Raw genomic sequence first — 18,271 nt, 5'->3', positions numbered from 1 at the left:
TCATACTGAACTCAGGATGACATTTGTCACCTGGTCCTTAGTGGACCTCCGTGAGACCTGGAAGGACTGAGTCGGTCTCACAGTTTGCTGAATATGAAGACCACCTGGGAGATCATTTGCAATGCTGGATTCCAGGACTCCATGTCTGGACACCCTGATTCAGTAGGTCTGGATGGGGCTCAGGAATTTGCATTTTTAACAAGCTTTACAGGTGTTTCTGTCTAAATGGTCGCCAGGCTGCTCTTTGAAAAACGGTGATCTATTGGATGCCTGGGTGGCTCAGTCGGTTAAGGGTCAGACTCAGTTTCAGCTCAGGTCGTGATCTCACAGTTATAAGATCAAGCCCCACATCAGGCTCTGTGCTAACAGTGTGGAGCCTGCTTGGGATTCCCTCTTCCTCTCTCTCTCTCTCAAAATAAATAAATAAACATTTTTTTTTAAAAGAGAGAGAAACACTGATCCAGATCAACCTTTCTCAAACTTTACTGTGTATGGGAGTTGGGAGTCACCCAGGCATCTTGTTTAAATGGAGGTTCCGACTCAGAGATCTGGGGCCTAAGATTTTGCATTTTTTCCATGACCCCAAATGCAGGTGCCAGCCATTCGTACCCACACTTTGAGTAGCAAGATCTTCCTGCCAGCCGTCTGCAATCACAATGTACCAGCTCGAGCGGGGGCTTCCCTCTAGATGCATAGTTCGAACGTAAAATGTCTGCATCACCTAATATCTTAGATTACAGCCGTGTACCTTTCATTCTTAATTAAAATAACTTTATTCTTAATTGCCATTCAGGTAGGTAATTTTATACAGTGAGCACTTTCAGGAATAACTATCTAAGTACATCTGGTACTTTCTCACTAATACTTAACACACAACATTTTCTATCGCTAAACTTTTAATGCATATTTGCTCCAACAGCCAGACTCTGATTCGTGTTAATGCATGGCTAAGGGAATTCAAGCCAGCTTGGCAGCTAAGACCCCTCCGAATGAATGCCTTTCATTGTTGGCAGCTTTATATTTTTTTAAAGTGAGAGTCTCTTCTAGGACTATTTCCTTCAAATCAAAATGAAGAGTTTAATTCATCAGTTAACACTCCATAGCAACTAGAAAGGCTTTTGCTGCCTCCTCCAGCTATTATTTCTTAACACAGCCAGGCATGCCCCCATTAGCTGCAGGATGAGAAAAAACTAGAAGAAACTTGATTTTCCCATTGGGATGGGATAGCAGGGTGAGTAGGGAGGAGAGCAAGCCGAACTGTATATCCACAGGGTCTGGAGAGAGCATGTGGAGATCCAGACAGGCAAAGGGGGATGGGGCCAACACAGCACAGCCCACATATCCTGATGGGCACAGGGCAGGGCTAGGGGCGGGGAGACTCCAAAAGTGACTTAAATTAGAAATTCCAAGGGGCACCTGGGTGGCTCGGTCGGTTGAGCGTCTGACTTTTGGTTTCAGCTCAGGTCACGATCTCACCGTTCCTGGGTTTGAGCCCAGCGTCAGGCTCTGCAGCTAGCAGTGTAGAGCCTGCTTGGGATTCTCTGCCCCCCCCCTCTCTCTCTCTCTCTCTCTCTCTCTCTCTCTCTCTCTCTCTGCCCCCCCCCCATGCTGTTTCTGTCTCTCTCAAAATAAATAAACTTTAGCGGTGTCAGGGTGGCTGAGCAGATTAAGGCGCCAGACTCAAAATAAATAAACTTTAAAAAGAAGAGGAAATTCTAAGCAGATAGTCCTCATGGGGGAAGCATATCAGCATAAAGAGGGGCCTGCCACCCGGCTAGAGTCTGGGCCAGGACTCTGGTTGGACAGAGCCCTGGGCTAGCAGGACAGGGCTTTTCTAAGCTGAGATGGCCATCTCCATTCCCTCCTGAGCTGTGATCAACAGGAGCCCACCTGGTCCTTGTCTTCACGTGAAGCCCTGCCCTTCGTTGGCCAAGACCTGTCTGTTCTCTCCCCATCAAGTCTGGGACCTGTGGCTAGTCCCCTGCGTCTCCTTGCTTGTCCAATGCAGGCATCAGGCCAGGCTGACTTAGAGCAGCTTGCTGTGGAACCTCATGTTCGATCCAGTGCCCAGCTCCGGACCTCCTCCCTGCTGGAGAAAACCACAGCCACCTTCCGACCAGGCCCTCCACAAGTTCCTATCGTCTCCCTTGCACAGGGCTTCCTGCAGCTCGATGGGCCTATCATTCAGCTCCTGTCAGGTAGGGTAGAACTAGAGCTCCCCGGGGGCCCACGCAGCTGCCTGCGCTGCAGACAACGGCCATATATTGTGTGTGTGCACTCACGTACGCACGTGTGTGTGTGTGTGTGTGTGTGTGCGCGCGCGTGCACATGCAAAACCTACAGCTCTGTCACAGTTTACATACGTCATCTCATTTGACCTTAAGGTAGAACAAATATTATTAGCCCTACTTTATAGATGAGGAAACTGAATCCTAAAAAATGTTAGCAGGTTCCTTTATCAAACACTGTGTTAGGGACTAGAAGCATAAAATATAATCCAAAACTTTGTGGAGCTCAGTCCTCTGTGCTCAAGGCTACCCAAGAAATAATCCTAATAATTCATTCTTCCAAAAATAGTTATCGAGTTCCCATTATGTGTGAGGCACCGAGTGTATGTGGGAGAAGATGGACATACTAGTTACTCTTTACTGAGCATTTGCTCTTTGCCCAGCACTGTATTAACAATTTTACATGTATTACCTTCATTCTCAGCACAACCCTGTGGCAGGGGGCTGAGTTCAGGAAGCAGGCATGGACGGGCTGGGTGACTTGCCCAAGGACACCCACACCTGTAGACAGTTGCACAAAGGGGATATGCCCTCAGGTGGTCTGACTTCTGGGCCAGACTCCTCACCACAGAGCTACACTGCCTCTCAGCCTTTCTGTTCTAACTCCAAGTCCGGTGCGTTTCCTGCTGCCCCCGTGTTGTAGCCACAGACCCCACACACTCCCTGGAAAAGATGTTCATTCCCAACACCTTTACCCAGACACTCCCAGAGACTGAGAGCAGGCACCCCCCTGCTCCAGATCTAGGACCCTGAATGCCTGCTCCCATCCTGAGTGTGGCTCCCTGAGACAGCTGTGCCTGCACTCCACCTCCGCCTGTGCCTTGCCTCTGGCGGACCCCCTGGCCCCTGTGCTGGCCCCCTGCTGTGACGGCTTCACTCCTGCTGCAAAGTGTGTCTTCCCTACCCCCTCAGCTCACCCTACTCCACCCCCTGCCTTCTGCCTCTTACCGCCTCCCCAAGTTGGCCTTACTTCATCCTCTGAGGTGGCTTACCCTGCATGCCCCATTTACCATGGAAAACGGCCATGTATTAGCTCCTTAGTTGTTACTTTGACTTCTTCCTCCTTCCTCAGGCCGTGACTTCCACTCTGTCCTCTCAGCTAAGAACCTCACTTCTTTTTTAAATTTTGTTAATGTTTATTTTTGAGAGAGAGTCAGAGCGTAAGCAGGGGAGGGGCAGAGAGAGAGGGAGACACAGAACCCAAAGCAGGCTCCAGGCTCCGAGCTGTCAGCACAGAGGTCAACACAGGTCTTGAACCTACAGACCACAAGATCATGACCTGAACTGAAGTCAGACACTTACCCGCCTGAGCCATCCAGGCACCCCAGAACCTCGCTTCTTCTTTACCTAGGAGCAGACCAAGGTCTCCGGGCACTGATTTCCCAGTTGCTCTCTTCTACCTTGTCCTGCCTTCTTACCCCTCCTGCCATCCTCTCTTCTTCTCTTAATTTCAGGCAATTGTAATTTAGTCTCCTGGTGCTTTAGACTCTGTCCCCTCTACCTCCTACACATCCTGCCCAGGTCCCTCTAAATCCACTGCCTTCTGGGGTCTTTCCCTCTTACCCACAAATATGCACAGGCATGGTACGTAATGGGGAAACCGTCACCTCTGTGTCCCCTAACCAGGATCCTAGGCCTTCCTGTGCCCTCACTGAGTCAGCTACACGGCTGCCCATCCACTCTCTGCTGCCCTCAACCTAGCTCCTCTCGCTTCTCTAAGGAAACAGCTTCCTTGAAGGTCATCAGAGCCTTCCAAGTTGCCAGATCCACTTGCTTATTCCAATCCTTGGCCTTTTTGACTTCTTGAAAGCATTTAGCACTGTTGGCCATGCTTCTCTTTTTAACCCTTGATTTCTGTGCCTTCATGACTCTGCTTTGTCTTAGGAGTCATTTGCTTATAAGGAACAAAAACCTGCTCAAGGTAGTTTGGGAGTTTTGGGGAATAATTCAGAAGAATTTCCACTCTTCTGTACTATCATTTCAGTTCTGTCCCCTGGCCAGACCCTCATGCACCCAGCCACCAGACAGTGCTCCTCAAAGTAGTCCTGTTATCATGGTATGTCCTGGCCAGGATCCTTCTGCGGTTCCCTATTTCCCACCAGATAAAATCTGAAGTCTTAGTTTACATGCCACAACTTCCACAGGCCTGGCTGCCATGTACTTCCCAGTTTGCTTCTACTCTCTTCCATGATTGTCCAACGTACATCTCTGTGTCATCTAGTTAGTCTACCTTCTATTCCCTAAGCAGATTTTTCTGCTTCTTAGCTCACACTATTTCTTTTGTAAATGCCTAGCTCATATCTTCTATGAAAATCTTATACTTCCTTCAAGTTCCAGATCAAACATATCTTCTTTATAAAGGCTCTACCCCAGCAGAAGTGACCTCTCCCTCCTCTGGAAGCTTGGGATCGGGGCCCCTCCTTATTTGCCATATTAGGCTGGAGGCTCTTGGAGCAGAGAATGCCATCATGTGTCATGCAGTGTGCCCAACCTGGAAACAGGATCCCAGAAGGGTGGAATGAAGTCATTGGAGAAAAACTGGCTTCTCTTTTTGACTCCTAAAGAAAAGTGAGGCATCCATAGGCTACTTGCCTCACCGTTCTGCCTCTAAATTGGCCCACCTCATTAACCAGAAGAGCGACAGAGACAAAGACTAACATTGTTTTATCTAAAAGCTTTCAGATAATTATGGCATGGAGGAAGAAAGTTTGACTAGACATTCAAAATATTTTGTGATGAAGCAGTTAAGTGATTTGCCTGATCACAGAGTTGGGCCAGGGCTCACCACGTGTCCTCCCACACCCCAAACCAGGCTCATCACTGCCAGCTCTCTGTGCCCTCTTACCCCCTTGCAGCCGGCAATGGAGGGGCAGGCAGGAAGCCAAGAACCAGACCCATTTCCAGAACATAGTGAGTCAGACAGTCGCTCCACTTTCTGTGTTTACCTCTTTCTGGGGCTTCTGGAGGGGAGTGGGGGGACCTTGAGATGTATCTAGAAGACACAGGGACTCGGTGGTGCCAGGGAATCATTGCCTTCCATCAGTAGGGCCTGGCAAGCCTGTCTCCGGAACGTACAGACCCAGATGAGTGACTGTCTATCTAGAGACACATCCCTCATCCTTCCTGGCACTTCTCTTCCTGAAAATATGTAGCTCCCGTGATGCTGCTCTCACCAGCTTTGGTATTAGTTGAAAGCTGTCCACCACAGGCTCCCTGCTCCTGAAATGAGCATGTGACTCCACCTGGGCTACTCAGAGCCCTTCCCTGAGGCCTCTCACATTGGAACTGAGGAAAGAAAGCATCTGCCATCTGTGCTGAAGCTGAGAGGCAAGGCTGAGAGTGTTGCCACAGGCCAAGCCTTGTAAAAGAAGCCAGTGTGAGAGGAGGAGGCCAACAGATAGAGGGTAAAGGAAGAGGAATGGAGAAATGAAGTCTTGGTAACGTTCTCATGAGAACCCTGGCTACAGTCACCCCGAGGCCTGGCTGTGCCCTTCCAGGCTGGCAGTTTGGACATCTGAGCCAATAAATTCCTCTGTTAGTTTAGGTGGAGTGCCACTTGCAGCCGAAGCATCCTGATTAACACAGCCTCCACCTGTCATCTGAATCCTTCCTTTAATAGTTTAAGGGCTTCCTGCCTCCCTCTCTTCCCCTTTCCTTGAGATAAACATGCAGTGAGGAATGGAGTCCTGGGCTTCACTGTCACCATCATCATCAACACCGTCATCCACGTCAACAAAAATAACCAAGCACTTATCTCCTCCCGGCATTGTCCTAGGTATAGTGGGGGAAAGAGCTGCAAATGGTAGTCTCTGCCTTCTGGGTGCTTCCACGCTCATCAAAATATGAGAAATTCCAAGGGCATAAAGCACATGCTGAGCACAGTTCTTTTTTAGAACAAGACATAAATCAATCAGTCTGCATGGAGTTTTTACAGAGCATAGAACACTCATCACTACAGATTATTTTCTGACCTTTTGGTGGCAAACATCGCTTTCTCGAAAAGCTATCCTCCCCTTAGGACAAAAGGTTTTGGACCTCCATCTTAGAGTTACCTTCTTCTTTGCACTTATTTGTGGGGTCTTCTCCAACCGGGTTAGCTCCTCATTCAGGATCAAATTTGTTTATTTGTTTGTCTTCTGGGATGCCCTTTATAGACCTATCCAATTTACTCCCCTATAAAATTCCCAGCCCCAGATTTCTCATGATGCTAACCCTCCCTCTACCAAAGTCTCCATTCCGTTAAGCTAATATCTGGCCTCTGGATATATCCTCTTACAGGATACAATCTGTGAATCTTCTGTTTAACTGTCTTCCCAAATGTTTTCTGGTCCTATTTAACCTCACAGTACTCTGGTATCCCTATATTTCTTTTCTTTTTAAGTTTTTATTTATTTTGAGAGAGAGAGAGAGCACAAGTGGGGAAAGGCAGAAAGAGAGGGAGAGAGAGAATCCCAAGCAGACTCCACGCTGTCAGCACAGAGCCTAATGCAAGGCTCGAGCTCACGAACCATGATCTCAGGACCTGAGCCAAAACTAAGAGTTGGTCACTTAGCTGAAACCCCAGTTATAATACAGGCACCCCTAATCCCTGTATTTCTTACTACCCTTCCACTCTTGGCTTCTGCATAGACCATTAGGTATTCTGAGATCCAAGTATCACCCCAATGGATCCAGGCCTTCCTTGGGGAGACCTGCCTACTGTGAACTGAAATGGCTATACTAGAGAATTCCACTGACTTATAATACTCTTTCCTACTTTCCAGGAAAGAAAGTTCCTTTTCCCCTTAGGTCTGAAATGATGGCTCGCTATTATCTGCTTCTTATTCCAAAAGTGTAGTAGCTTAAAAATCTATGATTTCTCACAATTCTATAGGTCAGAAATTTGGGTGGGGCTCAGCTGGGTCATTCTTCTGCTCCACCGGCCATTAGTTGGTGTCACTCACTCGGCTGTATTCAGCGGTAGGCTTGGCTGGGCCGGACAGCCCATGGGACCCTCACTCAGGTATCTAGTACAAGGTGATCTTCCGCATGGTCTTTCCAGGGAGCTAGACTGGGCTTTCTCAGAGCATAGTTGTCTCAAGGTAGTTAAATTTCTTACATGGTGACTAGCTTCCCCCAGAGACAAAGGCGAAGCTGGTAGGTCTCCTAAAGGCTAGGCCCTGCATTGGCTCAATGTCACTTCCATTCCACCATATTCTGCCATCGAGGCAAGTCACAGAGCCAGCCCAGATTCAAGGGGAGGCAAAATACATTCCACCTCTTGATGAGTGGAGTAATGTATGAATACAGAGAAGAAAGAAAATGATGGCAATCATCTTTGGAGGTCATCTACCACACCACGTTTAACCCCTTCACTCACCTAAAGGGAACATACTTTTGTTCATTTCTTAGCCTTAGATTAACCCCCATATATGGGACCCTGTTCTCATCTGAGGCAACTCTTCTCAATCCCTTTTATCCCCACACATTATTTCGCCTCACATTCTCTATCCTCAGAACTAATATCTTTGTTACATTTCACCTGTACTCACCCTGAAGTACTGGTGTCAGAAACTGTATATTCCCAAGTGCTGACTCCAAATTAATTTTTACTAGAGCTTATTCTAATTTTGCATTGTTATAATAATGATCACTTAGAACTTATAATATAACTACAATATAAGACTGACAGTCCTTTAAACCAGGGGTTGGAAATCTTTTTCTGCAAACAGCCAAATGGTAAATATTATCAACTTTGGAGCCATACCATCTCTGTGATAACTCCTCAACTCCTCAACTCTGTTGTATAGGAAAAGCGAAAAACAGCCATAGATAGTACATAAATGAGTGAACATGTCTGTGTCTCAATAAAACTTTATTTACAAAAATAGGTAGCAGGCCATATTTGGCCCAAAGGCCATAGTTTTGCGAGTCCCTGCTTTAGACTAAGGAATGAGTATGTCTTTCAGTTTATTTTGTCTAATGATTAGCTTTTGACTTTTAGAAAGTCACTTTTCTCTGAAAATCATTTTTTTCATCTATAAATAAGGATATTGAGGGTCACCTGGTGGCTCAGTCGGTTAAGCATCTACTCTTCATTTAGGCTCAGGTCATGATCTCATGGTTCATGAGTTCAAACCCCACATGGGGCTCCATGCTGACAGTGCAGAGCCTGTTTGGAATTCATTCTCTCTCTCTCTCTCTCTCAAAATAAATAAATAAATTTTTAAAAATAAAATAAGGATATTGAAGTGAACAAGAATAAAATCCCCCCTTATGCCCATAGTTGTGAAAATGCCTCACATCTTTAAAACCCTGCAGAGGACATGCCCAAGACAGCCACGTGATAGGTTGTTTCTCTGTGATTATACCTCAGAGTCCTGTTGATATTTCCATGACTTTATGTTCTTCCAAGAATCTCTCTTTTTGTTTCTGTAGGTCTTCTTATCCCCTTTTCCATGTGTCTCTATACGGGCCATTCTCTTTATCTATGTTTATGTGTGTGATTTTCTGTCTGTGCTCAGCGTTTCACTGCCCTCAGTTTTCATTGTGTGCATTCTTGTGTGTCTCTATCTTGTTTCTTTGTGTGTACATACATCTGTCTCTTCTTTCTGCCCTGCCTCTCTCCCTTGACTATAATGTTGAATATCTGCAAATTTTCATTATTTTCCTTTTTGAACAAAAAAATTCCTATTCTAAATTTTCAAAATAGACATAGCATATTTTATATATTGTTCATATTTTATGTGCTGTATATTTTTTAAATTTCCATTTATGTACAATGAGGTATCATATGTAAATTACTTAGCACAATGTCTAATAGCCAGTAGGTACCCAGTAATTATTACATCCTTTTATCTGACTTCCCTTTATGTAACTGCCTAAGTGACTTTTTTCCACATGGGTCAATGATTCTCAACAGGAAAGAAGGTAGATCTTCTGCATCTATCTAGAACACTCTGTTGTTGTGCCCCATCCTTACCCAGGGCACCAGCCCTCAGCCTCCTCTTTGTCATTACTACATCTGTACACATCCTGTGCGAACTGATAAAAGTGGAGGATCAAAGTTGATATTTTGTTCAGCCACCCAGTGATGACCCCACACCTTTCACACCTCCTTCTCTTTTGTTCACTCTGCAAGTATTTACTGAGCGCTCACTATGTACTTAGTGATGGGGAGACAGAAATGAACAAAGCAGACGCAGTCCCTGCCGTCACAGAGCTTATGGATTGCTGGGAGAAATGGGCAATAACTGTGCACCTGAAGGAGAGTGGAACGGTGGATGCATGATTGGACTACCGGGGAGAGAATGATCTCTCTGAGCTGCCTTTTAAGGCGGGACCAGAGGGTGAGAAGGAGCCAGCCTGGGGCAAAGCAGGGGGGAAGAGGGGGGAGAGTGTCCTCGTCAGAGGGAGCAGCCCTGCAAGAGGGCACGAGGCTGGGGTGGCACCTGCTGGAATGCCAGGAGCTGAAATGTCAGGTGGTTGGACGAGGTCAGCAAGGCGGCAGCAGACCGAGCCAGGCTCCCAGGCCAGGCACAGTGAGGGGTCATTCCAACATTAGAAGGGGCCTCCAAAGGGTTTCAGACAGGAGAGTGGCTGATCTGGTTTATGTGTGTCCAAGATAACTCTGGCTACAGTGCGGGGGGATGGTTAGATTTCGGGGCCAGCAAGGAAGCAGTGGAAGGAGACGCTCCAGAGATGTTGACAGCGGGCGAGGAAAGGAGAGAAAGCATCAGACATATTTTAGGAGGTAGAATTGACAGGAATGGCCGATGAGTTAGATGTGAAGACAATGGAGAAGAAGAACTGAGGTTGGCACCAGGGTGCCCGTTGCAGGGAAGAGGGGGGATGAGCAATCATACTTCCATTTTGGGCACATTCCATCAGGGATGAGTGTGGAGCGTGCAAGGGCAGATGTCAGGCAGGCAGTCGGAGATAGGAGTCTGCTCGGACTGGGATTCAGATTGTGGACAGAACTGTGGGGGTTGTCGGTCATGGGAGTGAGTGGTGTTATCCACCAGCGGAAGGGGACAGAGAGGGGAGAAAGGGGCCCAGGAGCAGGGAGAGAAGGGAGAACCTGTAAGAAGAAAAGGGGAGCCAGGGCAGGATGCATCCTCAGAGCCAGGAGGGCAGGGTGCCTCAGGAGGGAGTGGTGCCGTGGAGAGCGGGCCATCGAGCCGGGTGCAGCCAGGAGGCCGAGGGAGATGAGGGCCGAACGCCTGTCCCTAGATGTGGCCATGTGAATGCCACCTGTGCCAGTAATAAGAATGGCTTTGCAGGAGTTGGGGGGGAATGTGGATCAGGGCGGGGTGAATTGCAATGAGAGGTTGAGGACAGCCTGTGAAGACAAGTCTTTGAGAAGTTTGGTTATGAAGGGGAATAAAGAAGTGTACCTGCGGAGGAGGAGGGATCGGGGGTGAGATGTTTGGGATAAGAAACACTGGAGGGGTGCCTGAGTGGCTCCGTCCATTAAGCACCTGATCCTTGATCTTGGCTCAGGTCATAATCTCATGGTTCGTGGATTTGCTCCCCACATCGGACTCTGCAAGGCTTTTCTATCTCAAAATAAATAAACTTAAAAAAGAAATAAGAGAGTGTGTTTGGAAACTCAAAATGATCACTGGAGAGTGAGAGATTGTGCCTCAGCTTTTGTGTTACTTAACGATGAGAACTTAGAATTGTGTAACGCTTCACAGCTTACCGAGTGTCATCACACCCACTCTCTCAGCCTTACAGCCATGCTGTGAGGTATGTAGCAGTCTCCAGTTAGGGATGAGGCAGTAAGTGACAAGTTCAAGGTCACAGCCAGGAAGGGGCAGGGCCAGGCCCCCGTGCCCACACCACTCTCCTCGACCTAACCCGAAGGCCCTCCTGTCCACGGCAGTCCTATCCCGGGGGCCTGGCACCGGAATCGGTTGGCACTCACACAGCAAGGGTTGTGCCCTGCCAGTGTCTCTCAGGCAGGTTTTCCAGCTGCCACCAAGCTGCTGTCCCAGCTTTGAGATTATGAAGTCACAGCTGCTTCTCAAGAACATAAGACCCTGTCCCATTTCCCAAGCCCTTTTAACTGAGCCTCAGATCTTCCTGAATTTCTGGAAGAAACCAGCCATCCCTGGCAGGTGTCAGAGAGAGGATATGTGAAGTTTCACTTCCCTCACATCCAGCCCCCGAGGCTTGTCAACATGGGTACTGCCCCCCAGGGAGACTGAGGGTGGGGCAGTGACTGTGGCAAGCCTCTGTGCCTCAGTCTCCACATCGGTAAAATCCTGGGATGTCGTAAGCATGAGGATGAAATGAGATAGTGGGTATACAGTGCTCAGAAGGGTGTTTGGCATGTGACCGCTCTATTATTGCTGCCCGTGATTATTTTTATTTATTCATCCACTCACTCATTCGTACGTTGGACAGACATTTGTTGAGCGCCTTCTCAATGCCAAGCATCGCTCTAGGCACAGCAAATGCAGAGACATATCCACATATGCTTCCTGGGCTCAAGAAGCATATGTTGTAATGAAGGAAAGGGATGTTGGAACACAAACAGCTCTGCTCTCGCAGGAATAAGTGGGGTGCAAAACACCGGGCATCCAGAGAAGACAGTGCATCGAGGCGAGAGGCGGCAGGCTGCGTGGGAGAGCACAAGAGGGACACCGTTTCCCACGGAAGGGGCAGCTGCAGCTGAGCACAGTCCCAGGAGCTGGGGGGTGGGAGGGCGGGTGGTGAGGAACCCGACAGGAGCATCTGCTCCAGGGAGAGGCGGGGAGGGGACAAGACTGGCTATCCTGGGGGAGGATTGTCAGTCCGGCAGACCCAGCAAAGGGCAGCCTGGGTGGACAGAGGACTGACCGCTCAGTGCATTTACCTCCAGCCTCGCATCAGGGCTTGTTGGGAAGCCTAGTAGGAGTTGTTGGCCTTGTGTCTGCCATCCCTGGGGTGGGAGTGGTGTCAGGATTCGCCCCAGGCCACCCGTTAGATTTAGGCAGGACTCCACAGCACCTGCCCATTCCGTAATGGATGGAGGAACTTGAGCCAGCCTGGTAACCCCACCCCACTAGCCCCTAGGGAATGCCCCGGAACCAGCACCCCCAAGTTCTCCAAAGAAGAGATGATTCGGGGCCGTCTGCTCCCCCAGGGCCACCACCACAGGAGCAGGGACCTTGTGTGCACACCTGCCACCGAGGCTTCAGGGCCATGGGACTGGCCTCCAATTTGTGCAGAGCCAGGCCCCTGCCTCCCCGTGGCCACATTGGTCGACACATGTTGTGGCCTTCTGAGTTAGTCCAGTTTGCAGAACAGAAACCCAGATCCTAGCAAGGGGCTCTGGCCAGCCTGAGGTCACAAAACCAATCTGGGGAAAAGCCTGAGAGAAGTAAATGAAATCAAGGATGAGAACATGCCGCGTAAGGTGCACCTGTCGGAATATCAGGCTGTTATCTCCACCTTTGACATGAAGTTCTTAGACATTTCTCATGGTCACTACTCTGGGGGAAGTCACCAGAAAAAGAAATCAGAGAACTAGGAGTATTGACACCATGCACAGTGTGGACAGTTAGAGGCTCAGCAGGGCCACGTACAGCTCACTGCCTCCCTGACCCTCAGTTTCCCTTTCTAGGAAAATGTTTATCAACCCTCGTTCTGTGGGGCTCAGGTGAAACAATGCATCTGATAGTGCTTTTAACAAACCCAGCGCGGTGTCTTGTGAGGAGAGGTAAGATGGTAGCAACCAGCAGCCTCCGGGGGCTTGGAGGACTAGCATGCAGCACCCTGGGCACCTTCTGTTCCTGGGGGCTGGAGCCAGCTGCTGCCAGTGCTGGAACCCAAGCGTTCTGTCTCTCCTGCCCAGACACGTCCCGTGGGTCATGCCGTGCCCTCGACTTGCAGCCCTCAGACACTGTTCATCAAGGCGCCCAAGGCACGACCTTTCATCACTGGGTGCTGACTCAGCTCCCAGTTAGCTCTGCCCCCCCAACACCCTGTGGATGCCAGAAGGCGCCTGGCCAGTTGCTCAGCATTCCCCAAACTTCACTGGCTCTGCCTCTCAGTGATGAAGGAGAGGGCCAAGTTGGATCAGTTTCAGGAAAGCCAGAAGTGATTTCTCTCAAAGACCTTGGAGAGGTCTCTCCCCCCCTCCATCTCCACCCCCAAAGTGCTCTGGGCCAGGACAGCCAGAGGCCTGCAGCCGAAAGTCACTCAGGATGTACCCGCTTAGGTTGAAACAAAAGCAGGAACCCGGGACTAATGGATGGATGTTGGCTGGTTCCGTAGGAGAGTCTGGCAAGCTGGTGTTCCCTAGAGGCGGGAGGAAGCCTTCAGACATTCATGGCTATACTGCCCAAGGGTGACCTTGGGCGTGGCGCTTTCTGCAGATGGAAAGGCAATGGGAAGAAATCAACTGTGGGACACCTAAGCCCTTATGACTCAGACGTGGATTCTGAGGTTTCATTCATTCAATCTTTCAACAAGTATTTATTGAGCACCTATTGTGTGTCAGGAACTGTTCTAAGCCCTGGCGAACAAAACAGACAAAACTTCTGCCCTGGAGCTGATATTCTAGTGGAATAGAGAAGGAAGAGATAAACAAGAAAAGAGAGAGCAGTCAGCTGCTTGTAAAAGCTTCCAGGGAAGAGAGCAAGGATGAGGGTAAGGAGCAGGGGTTGGGAAGTGTTTGCAGGTTTCAGGGATGTGGCAGGAAGGCCTCACTGAGAAGCATCAATAGAGCCAGGGCGACAGCCATGTGGATAATTGGAGGAAATGCATCCTGGACAGAGGGAGCAGCAAGTGCAAAGTCCCTGTGGTGAGAACATGCCTGGGGCTTCAGTGCAGCAAGAGGCTGTGTGGCTGCAAGAGAATGAAACAGGGGAGATGACAATCCATGAGCATTTAAACCTTTCATAAGGAGTCACTTAGAAAAAAAGGTCCAGCAGCTCCACCCACTGACTTTTGAAGTGTTTGTCATCTCCATTCAGAGATTCTCATTTCATGCTACAGTTTAAATGCTGGGGCTCTGTCAGGAGAGGGTCATTCCAAACCCCTGTTTGTGGTGCAGAAAGTGCCTGCGTCCAAGGCCTAGCACCTGACACTTGTTGTATTACCTTGGAGAACAGCTCTCTGAGCCTCATTTTCCATGTTAAAGCTCATCAGTTGCCTCATCTGTAAAATGGGTTAGTAATACAGCCTCCCATGCCCACCGCACTCACTTATTAGACTTAAATTAGTGCGATCATAAATATGAAAGTGTCTTTTACATTGAAACAGGTACGGTAGATGTAGGGGGGTGGTCGTTTCCTTCAGTGAAGCCTGTGGTAAGGGGATTGTCCCAGGCTGCCCACCCTTCGGTGCCGCACTGCTTCTCAGACTGTGTCCCATGCGGGCCCAGCTAACCCTTACTTTAAGTGAGTCTGTATCTGATTCAGGGACACTCACCAAACACCCATGGACTCCTAAATGCGCCAGGGCTGAATGGCCCCACTGCTGACCTGTCTGGGAGGATTTTCTAAGCCCCATTGCTGGGCTTGGGAGGGACACCAGGTGAGCCCAGCTGCTCCTCCTCAACGCCCCCTCCCTCTACCTCCTCCAGGTACAACGGCCCCAACCTGGTTCTGAAGTATGACCGGGCCCAAAAGCGACTGGTGAACATCGCAGTGGATGAGCGCAGCTCCCCTTACTATGCGCTGCGGGACCGGCAGGGGAACGCTATTGGGGTCACAGCCTGCGACATTGACGGGGATGGCCGTGAGGAGATCTACTTCCTCAACACCAATAATGCCTTCTCAGGTAAGGGCTTGGGGCCTGGGGCCTCTTCCTGCTTCCCACGCCTTCCCCCCAGCACCAGCTGAGGGGAGGACCTTCTGGGCCCTGGTCCTCCTCAGGCTGCTGTCACGGACTCCCCCAGGCAGAGGCGCTGCTGCTGCCTGCCTTGCTCTGTCCCAGCAGAGACCCTCAGGAGGACCCCTTCTCTTATATATGAAGTTTGTTCTCAGCTCCCAGCCTCTGGGCCTAGAAGCTTTAGAGCATGAACAGAGATCAGTTCTCTCCCTCAGACTTTCTGTCCCCCTTGCCCCCCAGTCCTCCTAACCCCTCCCCTCCTTTCCCTCCACTGCTCTCTGGACAGACGGCCCCCCTGGACTCACCCTCTATGCTGCTTCTAGGGGACCTTTCAAAGTGCTTTGAAATGAAGGGCCCCCCACAGCTTTTAGCTGAGCTCATTTATTCACTCCCCAAATTCCTGTTGAGCACTTACTCCATTCCAGACTGGAGGTGCTAGAGGCTTAGGATACAACTTGGAAGAAGATGGACCTTGAGTTCATGGAGCCTTTCCTAGCCCAGAGTGTCTCACCCGACTTACCTGGGGGGCTTGTATAAATGCGCATTCTGACTCAGCAGGTCTGGGGGAGGGGGGGCCAACATCCTGCATTGCTAACATGCTCCCAGGCCATGGTGATGCTGCTGGTCCAGGGACCACACTTTGAGTAGCAAGGCCCTACACACCAAGGAATGGCTGAGGAAAATTGATGCCCAGAAGGCTAAGTAATAGTAACAATAATGATAACAGCTAATACTTAAGGAGCACCTACTGTGTGCCAGGCCTAGATCTAAGTACTTTATATTAAGCAACTCATCTAAGCCTTGCAACAGCGCAGTTCGGTAGGTCCTGGGTATCCCACTTTATAGTTGAGGAGACTAAGGCACAGAGGTCACATGACTGGCACAAGGCCACAAAACTTGTAAGTCCCAACATTCAAACCCAGGGTCTGACTCTGGATCCATCCTGTAATTAAGATACACCCAGGCCTTGGGGCACCTCGTGGCTCAGTTGGTTAAGTGTGCAACTCTTGATTTCAGCCCAGGTCTTGATCTGATGGTCATGGGCATGAGCCCTGCATCAGGCTCTGTGCTGACAGTGCAAAGCCTGCTTGGGATTCTCTCTCTCTTCTCTCTCTCTCTGCCCCTCCCCCACTCATGTGCACGCAAGCACACACACTGTCTCTCTCTCTCTCTAAATAAGTTTAAAAAAAAAAAGATACTCCATGGCCTTGCTCAATCCTAGGTCCTCAGGGCAGTAGTAGAGAACCAGGCTCATAGTGGGTGCTCAGTGTTGCACAAGTTGGGGGGCTGTGTACTTGGGGCTAAAGAGCAAAGTGGTTCCCAGCCCTTGACTCTCCCTTGCTCTCAAGCCTGAGCTCAGCCCACTAGCATGAAATCCACTCTTACGGAGCCATATCTGCTGGGAAGTCCCACGCCACAATGTCCTCCTAGAGCACTCAGACCTCATGTCCCTAAGGGGCCAGGTGGGACATGCATTGGGCTCTCCCAGGTGGCAACAGCCTCTTCCCTTGGTCTAGAAAACACCCTACAGTTCAGACCTTATGAATTCACCCTCCGGGACCCTCCCAAACTCCTTGAGGCAGGTGATTGCCTGGCTATGGGGATCACCTTCCCCACCTCTTCCCCAGCCCCAGCACACACATTAACTTTCCTTGGGCCCGTAATGTTGCCCCCACTGGTTTTTGAGGCCAGGCCAGAATCCAGCCTCAGACTCCCCTGATGTTGAGCCCTGCCAGTGGCATGAATGGGAGGGGAAGAGGTTGGGGCCTGTGCCAGGGGCAGGGGCAGACGCAGGCAGGGCTGACTGGCTGGCAGCCAGCCTTGTGCAGCCAAGAAACAATGAGCCACAGCCCTGAGTGGTGTTTTATGGGTTTTCATCTCATCTTGCCACCAAGTGAGGCCTGAGAGATAGTAATTATCACTACACAAATATCAGGGCATGATTACCCAGCTGGATTTACTGCCCTCTCTCCAACCAAGCCAAGATTGGATTAGGACACAATTAATTGATGGGCTGATCAACCCTTTAAGCTGATCAAGGTCAGGAGGGGAGCAGCAGCAAGGGACATTGGTGAAAGGGGTGAGTCCCCAGGAAGATGTGCGAGGGCAGGGAAACAGAAATAGGGAGACCTGTGGAAGAGGAGGGGGTCTTCAACATAGGCTTGGCAGGCAGGATGCCAGAGGAACTCCCTACTTACCCAGCAAAGAGCACCTGGAAGGGGACTTCAGGTGGCTCTGAAGCAGTAGCCCCTCCCCTGCTCTCGGAGCATTCCATTGGGAATCCTAGGGCAAAGGTGCTCAGCCCCCGCTGCACATTAGAATTTCCTGCGGAACTTTTGTCACTCCCAGTTCCCAAAGTGCACCCCAGTGCAGTCCAATCTGAACCTCTTGGGGGTGGGTGCGACCCTGTTAGCAGATTATAAAGCTTTCCTAGTGATTCCCACGTGCAAAGTTGAAGGACTAACCCCTCCCCCCACCAGTCATGTTTGTTCTGTGTCCAGTCTAGCCTAACCATAGCCCCATTCATACATTGGACAAGTGTTTAATGAGCACCTACTGTGTGCCAGGCACTATTCTAGGCACTGAGGGTGCCCTATGAATGAAACAAAAATCCCACCCTCCTGAAGTTTACACTATATGCCCAATATAGCTTTATATTTCTCTAGGTACCTGACTCTCATGGACTCTGAGCTCCTTAAAGGAAAATTCCCTATCCTGGCATCCTCAGCCCAGCTAGACTTTGAACGTCCTAAGAGCACAGTCAAAACTTTATAAATAAATCCAGAAAGAACAGACAAGGCACCATTAGGCCTGAGAGGAGATTTACCAACTAAGGGAAGACAAGGGGAGGCAAGCAACGTGGAAGACACCCCAGGAGGTCTTCCTGGGTTGGAAGGCACAGTGTTCCTCTGGGAGAGGCTAGAGCTGGGCCCCCAGTGCTGGGGTGAGGGTGACAGTGCCTAGCAGCCTCAGTTCCAAGCATGCAGCTCCCGGCGACCTTCTGTGGGTTTGAGTTCATTTTTCAGTTGAGTGATTCAATCGATTCATCGACAGCGGGCAGGTGTGGAGCTGGAATATTTGTGCCACATCAGCGCCTCCTTGGGTCCATCTGGCACAACACTCAGCCACCGCCACCCTGCCCACGGTGGGAAGCCTGAGATCCGCTCTGGGCACCCTGC

The 18,271-nt window shown here is 49.8% G+C and overlaps 1 protein-coding gene across 2 annotated transcripts in view; it reads left to right on the top strand.

Annotated features, from left to right (window-relative positions):
- Positions 1–18,271, top strand: part of CRTAC1 (cartilage acidic protein 1) — a 148,274-nt gene that overhangs the window by 67,151 nt on the left and 62,852 nt on the right. For both annotated transcript variants that reach the window (XM_029932328.1, XM_029932329.1), the window contains exon 3: positions 14,845–15,041. In XM_029932328.1, coding sequence (XP_029788188.1) covers positions 14,845–15,041 — 197 coding nt within the window. The remainder of the gene's footprint in view (positions 1–14,844; positions 15,042–18,271) is intronic.

The sequence above is a fragment of the Suricata suricatta genome, chromosome 2 (assembly GCF_006229205.1).
Source record: "Suricata suricatta isolate VVHF042 chromosome 2, meerkat_22Aug2017_6uvM2_HiC, whole genome shotgun sequence".
NCBI lineage: Eukaryota > Metazoa > Chordata > Mammalia > Carnivora > Herpestidae > Suricata > Suricata suricatta.
This window is presented reverse-complemented; position numbering and strand designations above follow the sequence as displayed.